General features: G+C 42.3%; 1 protein-coding gene across 3 annotated transcripts in view; it reads left to right on the top strand.

The window, feature by feature from the left end:
• The window catches only part of babam2 (BRISC and BRCA1 A complex member 2), a 93,569-nt gene that overhangs the window by 48,291 nt on the left and 30,510 nt on the right, over nt 1-14,768 (top strand). For all 3 annotated transcript variants that reach the window (XM_054613384.1, XM_054613385.1, XM_054613386.1), the window contains exon 7: nt 14,759-14,768. This exon is cut by the window's right edge and continues 100 nt beyond it. In XM_054613384.1, coding sequence (XP_054469359.1) covers nt 14,759-14,768 — 10 coding nt within the window. The remainder of the gene's footprint in view (nt 1-14,758) is intronic.

Raw genomic sequence — 14,768 nt, 5'->3', positions numbered from 1 at the left:
GGAGTCCATTGTCTTCTGTCCTGTTTACCTGTGGCCTATGGATTGAGGTCTGTAATTGTCAGTAATTGAGCCCTTTGGTTTGAGGTCCAGACCTTTTTTTTTTTATCTGGTCTTCTTCACAAGCTCTATGGATCTAAGAACCCTGCTGTGATTACTACCAGGTGGTTTAACATCTGGTACTTCACTGCTTTCAGCTCTCTGAGAAAATGTCACACAAAGTTAAAGGGGGTTTGGATGAAGTTGCCAATGTTAACAGTAACATGCTTTCATCTCGCTTATGTTCCAGACTGTCACGAAGAAAGTACAGCACAGTCATACTTTCCCTTTGTGGGCATGGCGTTGAAATCAAAGAACACCTGTGTACTAGCGTGTTAACAAGTACTGCTTGTGGGTTACTGTCACAGATGCACACTGCGTTATATAATGTTTTTAATCATTAGTGCATGCGACTGGTCTCTGAGGCCTCTGTGAAAAAGCACCTGTTGTAGTAAAAGCATTTGATTCATATTGCAGCTGCAATTGTAAGGCTTTCTCTCTGACAGCAAAGATGAAAGGTTAGTAATAAGTTGCGTGATATGTATATTTCCTTGCCGTTTGAAACTGAGCTCTCCATGCTGAAAGCTTGGCAAAATATGTAGCTTTTGTGTCCCTGTGTACTCATAAGTCTAGGTTCCCCACTTAGTAGCATCACCCTAAAGCAGATCCCTTTCTGGACTGATTCATGATATGAAAGAAGGATATGTGGCCTTCACAGCTGCGTACAAAACTGTAGTTATTTGCCAAAATGAAATGCCTTCAAATTCTGTGTTTTTTCCTTCTTTTCTTAAACTCTCCTTTCCGGTGGATAGTGTTTAGCTGTTATGTGTCATGCCATGTTAATATAATTTTTGTTAAAAGTTCTCGATATGGAATTCAGAGCAAAGACTTTTGGAATGCCCCTTAGTGAGCAGGATATTTGTACCACAGGTACATGTCAGGAAGCACTGCTTGTGGTTCTTTGTTGTATTATGAATGAGGGCATCACTATGATTATTTGGTGTCCTCCTTTCCGATCAAACATTACCAGCATTACCAGTTTTATATTCAGAAAATGAGTAAGAAACACTCAGTTTTATGAAGCCATACAGGAAAAAGGAGCCTTGCATCTAATGGGGGCTTGCATAACAAGTGTTGTCCCATTTCTCAGACAGTGTCTTTGACCGTTGCAAACACTTGCACTGAGGCACTTTGAATGATAAAGCTGTAGAGTTCAGTGTGTGGTCAACATTTGGGCTGGGCCTAAGAAAACATTACGAGAGAAGAGCGTAGTTCTCTGGAAGAACCAGTTGTCAGGAAATGTCCCAGTTATGTTGAAAAATGTTCCGATAATAATCTAAATAAGGATTTGTTTCAGCCCACCTGTCCTAGCATGCAGTGAACCACACTGTGCTAGTTAATCATGCTGAACTTACCGGCATTATGTAATTTACTGGACAGTGTTACTCGCAGGGAATAGCTCATGACTGGACATGTAGGCAGCTGGATGTACTGTAACCTCTGTCTGAATCCTAAAAATAGAAAGCCCATGGAAACCAGTAAGTATCCATGCTCTAGTAAATATCAATTTGTGGTCAGTGATGCCCACACCCAGAAACACCCAGAGAGCCAAATGTAAATATTTGAACTTGACCCTTGCTTAACGACATAACCATTACTCTTAATCTCCAGTGACACCCTGCTGGGGCAATTGGGAAGGCGCCTATGTCACATGTATAAAGGCAAACCCGAGTTATGTATTTAATAAATATAAAGTTTCATTTGTAAAGGACCTTGTACAATATTAAACATAAAACCTCCCATTTCATGCTTTGAACCAGAATTAACTTAAAGCTATTTCACATTGACCCCCATGGTAGGTCAATTTTAAAACATATACATAATGAATTGGAACACCAAACAAACAGGACATGACACATAACAGCAGTCTATCATTTATGCCATATCAGATTAGAAGAGTGTGGGCATGTGCAGGCTGTGCTTGATGCACGTCACCCTCGCGTTTTGTTGCACCTGTCAGGGCAGGGCAGCTTTTGTTATGAGTGGATCCTTGTTCTGTTTGTTCTCAACACTCATGCAAGGAGGCACATGTAAACATGAACCACAGAAGCGCGTTCCCGCCTTTACTTGAATGTCGTGATAGCAAATGTGAAACAGCCATATTTGAGGAACAATATTTTTTTTGCACCTCAGCGTTTCCTGCTTTCAAGTCAGAATGTCCTTTGTGACAAAGATGGATATTTGTTGGAAATTGAAGAGGCTTGCGCTTTTGCAGTTAAAGTCCAACCAAGGTGACCCTTTGGCCTTCATATCAGCTTGAGCAGTCCAGCGCTCACACCTAAACCAGAGGAACATTCTTACATACCTCAGGCCTGAAAAATGGGAGTGAATGATTGGTGACCTAATCATTCTTGTTAGCACCAGGCAGCAACCTCCTGTTCTGGAAAGTGAAGCCAATGCAGAAGTGCCTTAAACTTGCATTCTCTCTAACGGCCATCACGAGGCGACTCCTCTGGTTGAGAAATGAAGTCAGGTTGCATATAGGTCTATAAGAAAATGTAAAAAATTGATTAAATTATGTTCCCATTTAGAGTAAAATAGACTATAGAGCAGGGTATGCTTTAGGGCGGGGCTACCTATTGATTGACAGGTCACTACCACAGTGTCGTCCTGTCTGGGAGTTGTCCGTGTTTCCGTCTTACAGCTTTAAATCTTTCACAGTGCGTTTTCAGTTCATGAACGTTAACTGTAAAGTTTTGGTCGCCTGAAAATGTCCTGTTCAGAGTTGGGTTGTACTTAGCTCCACCCTCGTGTTGCCTCTGGTTCCCTAAAAGCCAAGATGGTGACGGCCAAAAGCCAAGATGGCTATGGCTAAAATGGCGTACTCAAGGCTTAAAAACAGTTGTCCAAAAACCAATGGTTAATACATGATGTCATACATTACATACATAAGTTGTCACATCATTTTCAGCATTTTCTGCACCAAATGTCCACCTCAGCAGAGGTCTAATTAAAACTTATAGCTGAAAACAACCTAAATCATGTACCATGTTGATTTTATTAATGATATTGAAGATTTCACTGTTTGCATTCAGGTCACAAAAAAGTGTAAATGAAGAAAAAGTGGCAAAATTTCATAGGGCTCGGTTTGTTGCTCTGGATACAGATGGAAACGGCCTTTTGTGTTGCACGTCCTCCCCTCCATCAGTGCACTTCCATCCACTGACCCATCACTAGCGGCAACAACCCCTGGTGCTGCATTGACAGCCGGGGCTGTCAGAAAGGTCGTGCCCCGGGGCAGAGGAGTCAGGCATTCTCCGTCATCCCTTGTTGTGACACATGACTAGTGGCACCAGACCCTGGCCGCAAGACGAGGTGGTTTGCAACAACGTGAGCTCCTTGACCTTTATATTTCTTTCACCTTCTCTCTGCTTTGTGACAGCTCCCATCTCCTCGCATTCTCCCTCCTGTATTTTTTTTTTTCTCCCATTTCCCATTCTTACATACTGCGCTGCCATATTAAGCTCGTAATTTTACTGAGAATTCATTATGCCTTTTATATTTAGACACCACCATGCGCTCACATTCCATCCATGATGACACGCACTCGACCTATCACGTCTTGCCTCATCATATCATAACTAGGTGTGGGACCATATGCAGTGACTAATGCCACAGAATGCCTCTGACGCCGACGAATTTATAATTGTTTGCACATGATAAACAACATATTCCTCACTCTAACTGAGTCATCCCTCGCCTCATGATGTCATGGCAAACATGCAATCAGGGAGCACATTTGCTCAGCATGTCTCTCAATGGTGGTGACACTTGTTTTTATTGGATATTTTTTTATTATTTGTTTTGCTACTTTTTTGCTCTTTTGCACGTTTGTTTTCACAGTTTGTTGTGTGAAAAGGCAGTGGCTGTTGGATTTTCTTGCACTTTTAGACCAGGAACGGTCAAAGTGGGGTTTGGGGACCCCGAGCGGCCTGTGGCATCCTGCCATGGGGTCCGTTTAAGGTTTTTAGATTCATTCATTTAAATTATCATGATGTGTATATATAAGTATATATATTTTATTTTTTTCACAGAAGGCTTCATACTTCAACAAATAATATTAAAATGTTTATATCTACAGTAACAGTTCATCAATTACATTCTAATCTACCTGCTAATATATGTAACATTTTCAATACATTCCTCTTGTGTTGTCTCTTCACATGGCTTGACTACATTGTTAAAAATAGGCTTACCTCAAATTACTCCAAGGGACATACATTTCTGCTCTTTATTTAAGAAGCAAATCCATTTCTGCCTGCCTGTTGAAAAAAAAAAAAAAAAAGAAGCCCTATCCCCTTTACTGAAGTCCTTTACATCTCCATGAGTGCATAAATAAAGCACCCATCTCCTGTATTAGGAACTGATGAAATGTTACACGCCTTTTTATAGAAGGCGTGTAACATAGGATGCTTCCCTCACCCCCTCTTCTTTAAAGCATGGAAGTAAATGGCAAAAGATTATATAAGGAGATGAAGGATAGCACCTCGGCGTCCTCCGTGGCGTCGGTGAATTAAAGAGAAATCACAGCCTCGGGAGGGGCGCTTAGAGAGCACGGAGCTCAAATCCAACGTGACCCCCGGATACCAAAGGTCACCCCGCCTCCTTTTCTGCCTCGTGGAATCTGCGATCAACAATCCCCCAACCCCGAAACCCTCCCTCCCCCCATAACCACCCACACCGCGTGTCTCCAAACGAAAGATTCCCACCCACCTGCTTGTACCCCCAGCTGAGCATCAGAGGTTTCCAGCATTACGGTCTCAGGAGAACCCCCCCCCCCCCACCCCCTCCTCCGACTGTTCCTCCGCCGCCCCACACTTCTCCACGCCTCCATGGAATTACTTCTATCTGGCCTACTTTCCGCCTTCGCTCTACATCAAGTTGTACACTATCTATATGTTGTTGTTTTTTTCATCTGTAACACCTCCAAATGTTCTTCTACCTAATCCTTTGTTATTCGGACTTCAACCCTGATGTTGTTCAGCTTTCATTTAATGCTCAATTCCTTGTCCTTCTGCGCGCCTTATACCGCCTTCTGTAGGCTTTTTATTAACACATTGGTGGCTTCAGGGGGAAATCGTGTCTCTATATGTTGCCTGTCTGTGCTCATTTGTCTTGGCCTTTGCTTACCCTTGGCTTACCAATGACTTGAATAAAAAGCCCCACAATAACAAAGGAACTGACTTTTCCTGCCCAAGTGTTCCTTCTCCATCTTCTTTTTCGTTTCTCCAAAGCAATGTACCCTACATCATTTTTGTAGCAGTAAGATTACACCAATTCTTTTACCTATATACTCTATATATTATCATTTTAAAGCTGATATTTGAAAACTGCCAAAGGAGACAATCTGGATTACTGCTCACCCAACATTTGGCAAACTGATAATTTGATAAATATTTATTTACTGGTAAAGCATAAATAGGTTGAATAAGGGATTTCAATTGTTTCAGATTTAATGAGCAGATTCAGTACAGGGTTAAGATTATATGAAATGCTATAAATTCCCAATCCTAATTTCAAATCATCAAAAGAATAAACAGGCTACATGATGTAGCATAATGCCTCCCCGTCTCTTGTTATATCCCAAACACGTCCCATGATTTTTAAATTCCCTCTTATCTCTAGCTTAAGTCAGTTTCCCCTTTTTCTTGTCCATACTGTATTCAAAAAAAGAGATTAATTAATACCATTTCTTTAAATAAATGCAAGTTTATAGCCCTGCATCTGTTATTTTTTAAAGAAATATGTGATGCAATGTTATGTATCACATGATCTCACCAGTAGACGGGTTAGATTCTCACTCAATCTTCTTGGACCACAATATCAAACTGATGTTACTGTTGTGTTCACGCAGCTTCGTTCAGCAAAACGTCTCAGAAGCTAGAAATACGTGCTGCGGTTTATTTTAAAGTCGGTTTTAAATTGACAAATGCATCGCAAATTGTACCATCAAATGGAGAACATTTTCAAGCTAGATGAACAATATCACTTTCTTCTCATATAGCATGGACCAATAGGCAGTGTGTGCAAGTTGAAATGCAGTAAATGGCTTTATTTCACGGTTATTTAGGCCCAACGTCTCATCGGTTCCAAACGGGGGTAAAGGGCTGCAGTGGTTCAAATGACCGGATTAGTCTCATTAATGGTGCAGTGGGACAAAAACACCCTGCAACACTGCCAGTGAAGCAATATTAATCCAATTACAATTATCACCCCCAGAAAATGCCACAATAAGCGACCGAGTGTGTTCGGCCCTCCGCTCCATGTCTAGCCCTTTTCAGACGAGAGTTTGCAGTGAGTTCTTGTGTCGAACAGACGAAATCTCTGGTCACACAACAATTGGAGGAAAAATCATTTGAGATTGAAGACGTTACACACGATACCGTCACCACAAGGTCTAGAAGTCAGATGGCACTTGACTTATAGGTCACCCTGTGTTGTGTCATCAGCACGAAAATACATGCATTCATTCATTTCCACAAAACTCACAGGCATGCAGTAACCCACATGCAAACACATACTTGAGTCACCCTTGTGGCTTCCAGCCTCTAGCGTCACACACACACACACACTTGATGTTCACACAGGCAGTACAGCAAAGGCCAGATCACTGCAGTGACATGCTATCAGTGACACACTATCAGTGACACTTGGCCACGGACACACATATGACTCGTGTTTTGGTGAAAGAACGATCAGCTCTCTTAAGTGTCGCAGTGGCGTATGTGTTGGGTCATCAGACAGTTATTGTAAGAAGGAATCGTGGAGAGAAGTTGAGAGCCGAAATGATAAAAAAAAATCACATATTTTCGATCCAAACTTTAAGACTACTCAGCATTATTGCAGTAAGGTGTGCACTTAAATGTAAGAATCTTTTTTTCCAATGATTTCATGCATTGTTAGATCACCTCTAATGGCTAGTATTGACTGTACAGTTGGCCAAGCTGGTTGTATTACCCTATATTTCCCCCATGGTTAACACTCAGTAAAAGGTGTTCAGGGCGGCTGTGGCGTAGTGGAGAGCAAGGTAGTTCTCCAATCAGAGGATCGGTGGTTCGATACCCGGCTTTGGCAGTCGATGTGTCCTTGGGCAAGACCCCAAGTTGCTCCTGAAGGCTTGCCATCGGTGTGGACTGGATGTTGCATGAATGTTAGTTAGAGTCTGATGGTGGCACCTTGCATGGTAGCCTGTCATCAGTGTGTGAATGGGTGAATGATATGTAATATACTACTGATTGTAAGTCGCTTTGGAAAAAAGCGTCTGCTAAATGACTGTAATGTAATGTAATGTAATTCAATCTCATTTCCAAGCAGCGGAGGCTAAGTGTGTGGGTTGTTGGGGTGGAGACACCACTGCTGAGGTATTTTGCAACACATGACTTGTTTCTGTTACACATGACTACAGTGACTTTTTGATGGTCCACGGCCTTTCTATGAAGTCAATAACTGAGAAATGGAACTGCAAGTAGTGTTGGTGAATAGCAGCCGCTGTTTTTCCATCAAAGTGACACTTTTGCCCCCTCATTTCCTCACGTAACATTACTATAATTTGTAGTGTTGATTAGAAGGAACCCTGTGCGTTATTTGCGCTGCATTTCTTTGAGTGCTGGTTTCAATCTTTGTGCCGTTTCCATTTTGAAATTGTTCTACCTACACGGACTTGAGCAGGCTGTTTCAATACACTGTTAGTACTTATAGCTAGGAAATTTAATTCATTAGGATTTGCATGTAAACCACATAATGGAATGAATATCCCGAATGAATATTCTTTACTTTACTTAAATGAGTAGTTTTGTTGCCTAACCAACAGGTTCTGTACTGCAGGGATTGCGCAAATGCACTGATCTCTTGTGTTGCTGGACATTCATAGGAGAACACACATAAAATAAGTTATTAACTTTTCCTAAGATATCATACAAACTGTTAAATGAGGGCATGTTGACTTGAGAGAGAATAATAGCAAATCCACATGGTCAACGTTCAATATGGCATTCACTTGAAAAGGGTTCATGTGCACCACTTAACACTCAATTGCACATATCCTAAATCTGAATTAAAGGGATTTCATAATAGAAGGACGTTTTACTCTAAAATGTGCTTCACAGGACAGACAGTATGACTGCATTCACCAAACCAATTAACTCTGGAACATTCTGTAAAGTCAGGATTTGTTGCCACACCCAATCACACTAAATATTTGCATACCCCGCTGAGAGTGGCACGCACGCCTGTATATACCCATTCTTCAGTTTGCAAACACACCCCATGCACAAAGCTTTTGTGACTGCAGCAACAGGGCAGTGTTTAGGTGTGTTTTGGATCCTGTTCTACCAACACAGTTGCAGGTGGAGCTTGTGTGCGCTGTAATCTCTCGCCTATTGTCCTCACCTCCAAAATGAAGTCCTGGCACGGGGTGCAACTATGTGGTAACACAAAGTTGCCTGGTTAATCATCTACCATGGCGGCCTTACATTGCTTTGAACATGAGCTTAGAGTTTGTCTGAATGGAGAGTTCAAGAAAGAGAGAGGCAGGCGTGGGATAGGTCAGATATTACAGAAGAGGAATTTAGGTCCTCTTGGACATGCGTGCCAATTTGGGTTGCAGTGACTTGTGCCTGCGCTTGCATGTTCTGTATTTTTGAGATGGAGGGAGCGGGATCATCATGGCCCCTGGAGTACACCACATCTCTGCTCATCCCTTCCCCACAAGCAGCAGCAGCAGCAGCTCAACATCATTAGGAACAATATCCTCAACTCACTTTCTCAATCAGAACATTTCATGTCATGCAATGAGACATTTTGGCAGCTGCCACCTTGACCCTGTGCTTACCCGCCCTCAGGGTGCGATGGCGTAAGTCTCTGTCAAACTTATGAAAAGGCTGGCACAAACGTATAATAAAGCATGTCAGACATCCATTCACTTCATTCTGTTGTAGGACACAGAGTATTATTAAGCATGTTGTACTTGTCTATGGTTTTTCTTTACGCTCTCTTCAAGGTTCTTGACATTGAACGTCGAGGATACATTTTAGTGCTGCTGTGTGATGATTTTCAACATTTCTTACAGGACATTGAAATGTTTTTTTTGTAAAGAATTGCGACAATGTCGGGAAAGTAAATGGGAAAGAATCTCCTGAGTAATGAGCTACTGTAGAGTAAATTGTGCTTGAGTTTGTATTTGGAGCCATTACTTTTATATTGACTTTTTACATACACCTGAATAGTGACATAGAGCTGGTACGCACATGAATGAACTGTAGGAATTTCTTTCGGAAATGTTAGAAAATAAGGAGCTGAATATTTTGATAATTGAAGCTGAAAGTATGCAGAAGCAGCAGGCAACAAAAAGAATGTACGGAAGAAGTCAGAATAATAAAGGTTACAAGAACAATGGTGTGCTGCTGAATTAGCGTTCACACTACTTAGAACATTTCTCAAGGAAAGTTGAGTGATCTTGATACTAGTTGCGCATCCCAACATTAATATTACCATTACTAAGAAACGATGTGTATGTGGCACTGGTTGCCATATACCTTATTCTTGTGACACCAGAGTCCACTCAGAAGCTGACCTGGACCCTCATTTTAAAGCGTTCTCTGCCCAGTTGTTTGGTCCGCATCAGCTTTAATGAACCATATTAACCAGGCAAACGCGCCAATGTTTGTTTTAATTGAACAAAACTAGTGGTGTACCGGACCATTGTCGATCTGTGATCCTCACGGATCCCCCCCTCATGGTTCGGACGTATTTGAACCGTGGATTAAATACGAAGTTTGATGTGAACCATTACAGTGTAAAATACGTTTTACTGACAATCATTAGCCGCCAATATTCAGTAAAATACGCGATCAGGACATCGGCATTAGTGGTTTCCTAGTCGCCAATTACAATAATGTTACACTGTTAACAACCAATCCATGTTTAAGTTAACAAGACGGTGTCAGCATCGCTAACAGCTAACAAACGAAGGTTCCATTCAGTTACATTGTGAGGCATCTATCATTTGCATTGTGATTTTATGACTATAATAAGGGATAACATTTTTAAAAAATTGTGGTTTACATTGTCTTCAGAGTGATTGAAATAATTTTTTGGACAGTGGCCAGAAAATTATAATTGGTCTGGAGCCTTTGGCACCAGTGGCTATAATTAAACATCAAAGGTATCTATATCTGCGAATATGGACCATGAATGATCAGCATTAGATACTAATGCTGATCAGCTAAAAAAACATGACTAGGGATCTCTTAAAGTTACATTTGCTCCCCTTTCGTTCTGTGATCCCATCCGTGTTATGATCCGTCGCACCATTAAACCAAACCGGTAAGTTGAGAAAGCGATCCAAGCGAGCTTTGATCGCCAAGTGAAGATCCGTAGTTCAGCAAAATGTCCTACCTGAATTGCAGCCGCTGCCTTGACCTTATTTGTGTGTCCAGCACATGCACAAGGGCACTCAATGCCGCTCGCCTAGAAGCTGGACATGTCCTTGCACGACAACCCTGCTGTCAGTCAAGTCGCCCCATTACATCGGGCGTGACATTTAAAGTTGGGCGAAGAAGGCGGACAAAGTGCCCTCACCTCCTCCGTACCAGCCCTGCAGTGGAGCCCCCGTGTAGCGTTTGCAGATGAGTGTGTTTGTGTGTGTTGCGACTTTGGCCAGACTTGGTCTGGCATAAGGACAGCTGTCACATCTCCAACCTGTCACATGCGACACAGAGGAGATGCCAGAGGCCGGGGCATCGGATGAAGCAAGGGCGGACACAGGAAAGAAGGGCCCTATTTGTCTGTGCATATGTGCGTGTTCGTGCACCCATGTGTCTAAGAGAGTAAGGAGGATGGAAGACGCGGGGTGGTGGCGGCCACGTGAAAGTGTTTGACCTGGAGGCACCCTCTAACCTTGACGTCCACGCACACATGCACGTGCACACTCCTCAACCCGCTTTCTTAAATCCAGTCCTTGAGCAGTTGAGTCACATTCGCCCTGGGGGCATGTAGTAAATACTGCTTTAACATCCAACCACCGCCCCTGCAGGACCCCCCCCCCCCCGCCCCCTCTGACCCAGGCCATTTCAGTGCTCATTACTTACCAATGAAGAAGTCTCTTCATTAAGGTCCTGCCTGTGGCCTGTTGAGCAGAGGCTTTTTTTAAGGCTGCCTCTCTACTAACTGTTTACATAAGCAAGCAGCAGTTGCCCTCGAGTGTATTTGGTTAAAAGGGCTTAAGATGTGTATGTGTGCACAGAAACATTAATGGCCATTTTGGGGGCTTTTATTTCATTATAAAGGGAAGAGCTCTTCTGTTTCAATTTATGTAATTGTTTCAAGGCAGGCAGGTTAAAAAGGTCAACTTTTGTTCTCATTAGGCTATCTTTTCACTACTTCCTGTAGTGTATTTGCAAAGTTTTTTCCGAGAAGAAAATCATGAGAGAGTTTTTGAATGCCTCTAAATTACCACCGCACTGCAAGGACACCACTTCAACACGCTGTGTATTCCATAACCAAAACCAGCTGTCAAGTAAAGCATTTGTATTGCTCCTCTACACTTTAATTTACTTTAAACATGCCACTTCAAGGAGCATGAAACAGTTGTTTTCCATAAAAGGGAATCACGATATTTGAGCAGTGCAAGAGCTTCAGAGACAAACATTTTGTTTCACTCTCAGTAAGTTGATTGTTTTTTGAAGCTTTTTAAAAAATTGGAGCAATTGGACAGTCACAAGTGACTTGTCTCTCTAATGCTCTTAGACTCTATTGAAACGCTAAACTGTTTTATCTCCAAAGTTTAGTCGAGGTTCTCTCACTGACTGATGTTCCTTTGACAAGTTTAGATTTACAAAATTGTAATGACTTGTGCAGACATTCATGCTCCACAGAGGAAGAAGCCATGGTGATCCCATTTATTTTATGAATTGAAATAACTTTGGTGATGACTGTGGTCAAGTTTCCTCTTCACCATTCACCAGGTCAGATTGTTATCCTAGATTTGCGAAAAGGTGCTAAAAGCATTGCGAGACTTGCTGCCAGACACCATATCCTAACCAAAACCATTAGAAGTCAATGCCTCACTTTCACCATTAAAGGTCAATGGCTAACGTTAACCATTATTGGCCAAAGTCTTACCTTAACCATTAGAGGTCAATGCCTAACGTTAACCATGAGATGTCAGTGCCTAACCTTAACAATTAGAAGTCAATACCTTACCTTAACCATAAGAGGTCAATGCCTAACCATAGCCATTCAAAAGCAATGCCTAACCTTAACCATTACAGGTCAATGCCTAACCTTAACCATTACAGGTCAATGCCTAACCTTAACCATTACAGGTCAATGCCTAACATTAACCATTACAGGTCAATGCCTAACATTAACCATTACAGGTCAATGCCTAACCTTTACAGGTCAATGCCTAACATTAACCATTACAGGTCAATGCCTAACATTAACCATTACAGGTCAATGCCTAACCTTAACACTTAGAGGTCAATGCCTAACCTTAACCATTAGAGGTCAATGCCTAACCTTAACCATTAGAGGTCAATGCCTAACCTTAACCATTAGAGATCAATGCCTAACCTTAAGCATTAGAGGTCAATGTTTTACCTTCAACATTCATTCTAACATGTTAGATTAAGATGGTGAACATGGTAATGGAAAAGGTCGTGAGCCATTATTGTGGCTGTAACTTCCTACTTTGGGGTCATACACTGAAAGACATTACTGGGCATCAAACCTGGCTGATATGTGTTACTGACCAGTTTTATATAAAAGTTGAGTTTGTGAAATAAACATGTTTAGTTTGATGTATAGTTATACTTAACTAAACAAGGCTGAAAATAATATTTGTATCTACATAGCGTCAGCTCCTTTGTGTAGCACATTCATTTAGAATGGCATTAGCTAAAAGTTAAAGGGTCTGCCTTTATTTTGTGTTTGTTTGTTTACTGATGCAATATGACTTGTGACAGCCCTTTGCTGTCTACTGGGATGAGATGAGTCTGAATCATTCCACAAAAAGGCTCTCCCTTCAACAGCCCCCTTAGTCTGACCGAAACGGGGGATTGGTCCGCTGCAGCCCGCACAGAGCTGCCCCGTGTTCCTCTGCTGGCCCTCTCACCTTCCTGTTGGGTCGCATCTGTCTGTTTACTCTGTCCCAGTCCAAAGGGAGCACCCATTAAATCACCTTTAAAGATGGGAACGGGACTTGACAGCTACAAACTGGAGCAAAACAATCTTTTCCCAAACCCCCACCTCCACCCCAGCCCCACATCCCCACGCCTCTTCCTATCTGTCCCATATCGTCAGCGGCAGAAGCCGCGAGCGCTGCTGTGAGACAGAGAGCAGTTCTTGTTTACTGATGCACGCTTTATTGATGTGAGCTGATTCCATCAGGCAACACTTTTGGATGCCACACACCCCGCCGTCTTTCACTGCCTCCCTTCTACTCTTTATGTCTTTACCCCCTAATGTATCTGCCACGACAAGTCCGACTGCATGATAGTCAGAGCAGAGCTGCAGCCATTGTTGTGACTGTTGATATCTGTATAAATGCACTGGATTCAAGGACCAGTTATTTAGGTCCCTTACATTTGTATCCCATGCAACATTTATGTTTTTTATTAATTCATTATTTTATTTTGTTCCTTTTATGGTCAGAATCAGTATATTACATGCAGAGAAATGTATTCCACTCCGCTTGGTGGAGGAAATCTGCAGTGAAAGAATCTCCTTTTCCACCCACTCAGCCGTGTTTTTTCTCAAACCAATGGTCACTTTGGTTTTGTGACCAGCAGAGTGTGTTTAATCAGTTAATGAGCGCCATCACGTTTGAGTTCGCCATGCTGCAAACTGGTTGCACTGTGCCTCTGTCCATCATGTGTGGTGGTTAGATTTCCTCTCACCACGGCAGGGAGCGATTATAACAAATGGATGAGTTCAAACCATCTGTAAGACATTTGATTAACGCCGCCGAGCCTCTGTCGGGAGAGAGAGCCCGGAATGGTACTTGATGTGGAATTGCACTAATGACAGTGCCTGAGAAGTAGCCACGCTCGAGGAAAAACTTCACAGAATGAGAAATTAGAACCTTGGAGAGACAGACGAGGTTTGCAGCGAGCAGCTCCGGGTGGCCTCTGCATCCATCTCACACATGATTTGATTGGTGCTCCCAGTCATCAGCTCAGCCGCGTTGTGCAGCTGTTGAAGCTAATGTGGCGTGAAACGAAACAGATGTTTCTTCTGGTGTCTTTCCTCTGCTCTTCTCCATCTCCCTCAAGATTTTGGGACTTGCACACTTGTTGTGCACAAACAGGAGTGTGTGATCCCCAGGGTTTGGTTGGAATCAAATCATAATCCAGTATTGAGTCTGAATCCTTTCAGATCTTGATCAAATCTACTGTTAGGGTTTAACTCCACAATTTGAAATTCCAAAATTTTCCAAAAGTTACACATAACTTCATTTTTAAGAACCCAGATTGACACTAAAACTGCAACAAAAACGTTCTGCAACATGCATAGCTCATTTTATGGACAAATTACTACCGTGAGACTGGGAACCAAGGCTGTGGCTATGTAACTGAGTCCCAGCTTCATGTCAATGGTGTTTTGCCTATAGATAGTGGTTTTACTGAATAACAATACAATCCTGGCTTTGTCTTTGTCTCAGGACACAGCGG

The sequence above is a fragment of the Anoplopoma fimbria genome, chromosome 15 (assembly GCF_027596085.1).
Source record: "Anoplopoma fimbria isolate UVic2021 breed Golden Eagle Sablefish chromosome 15, Afim_UVic_2022, whole genome shotgun sequence".
In the NCBI taxonomy this organism is placed as follows: domain Eukaryota; kingdom Metazoa; phylum Chordata; class Actinopteri; order Perciformes; family Anoplopomatidae; genus Anoplopoma; species Anoplopoma fimbria.
The sequence above is the reverse complement of the archived record's forward strand: the minus strand, read 5'-3'. Positions and strand labels throughout refer to the sequence as shown.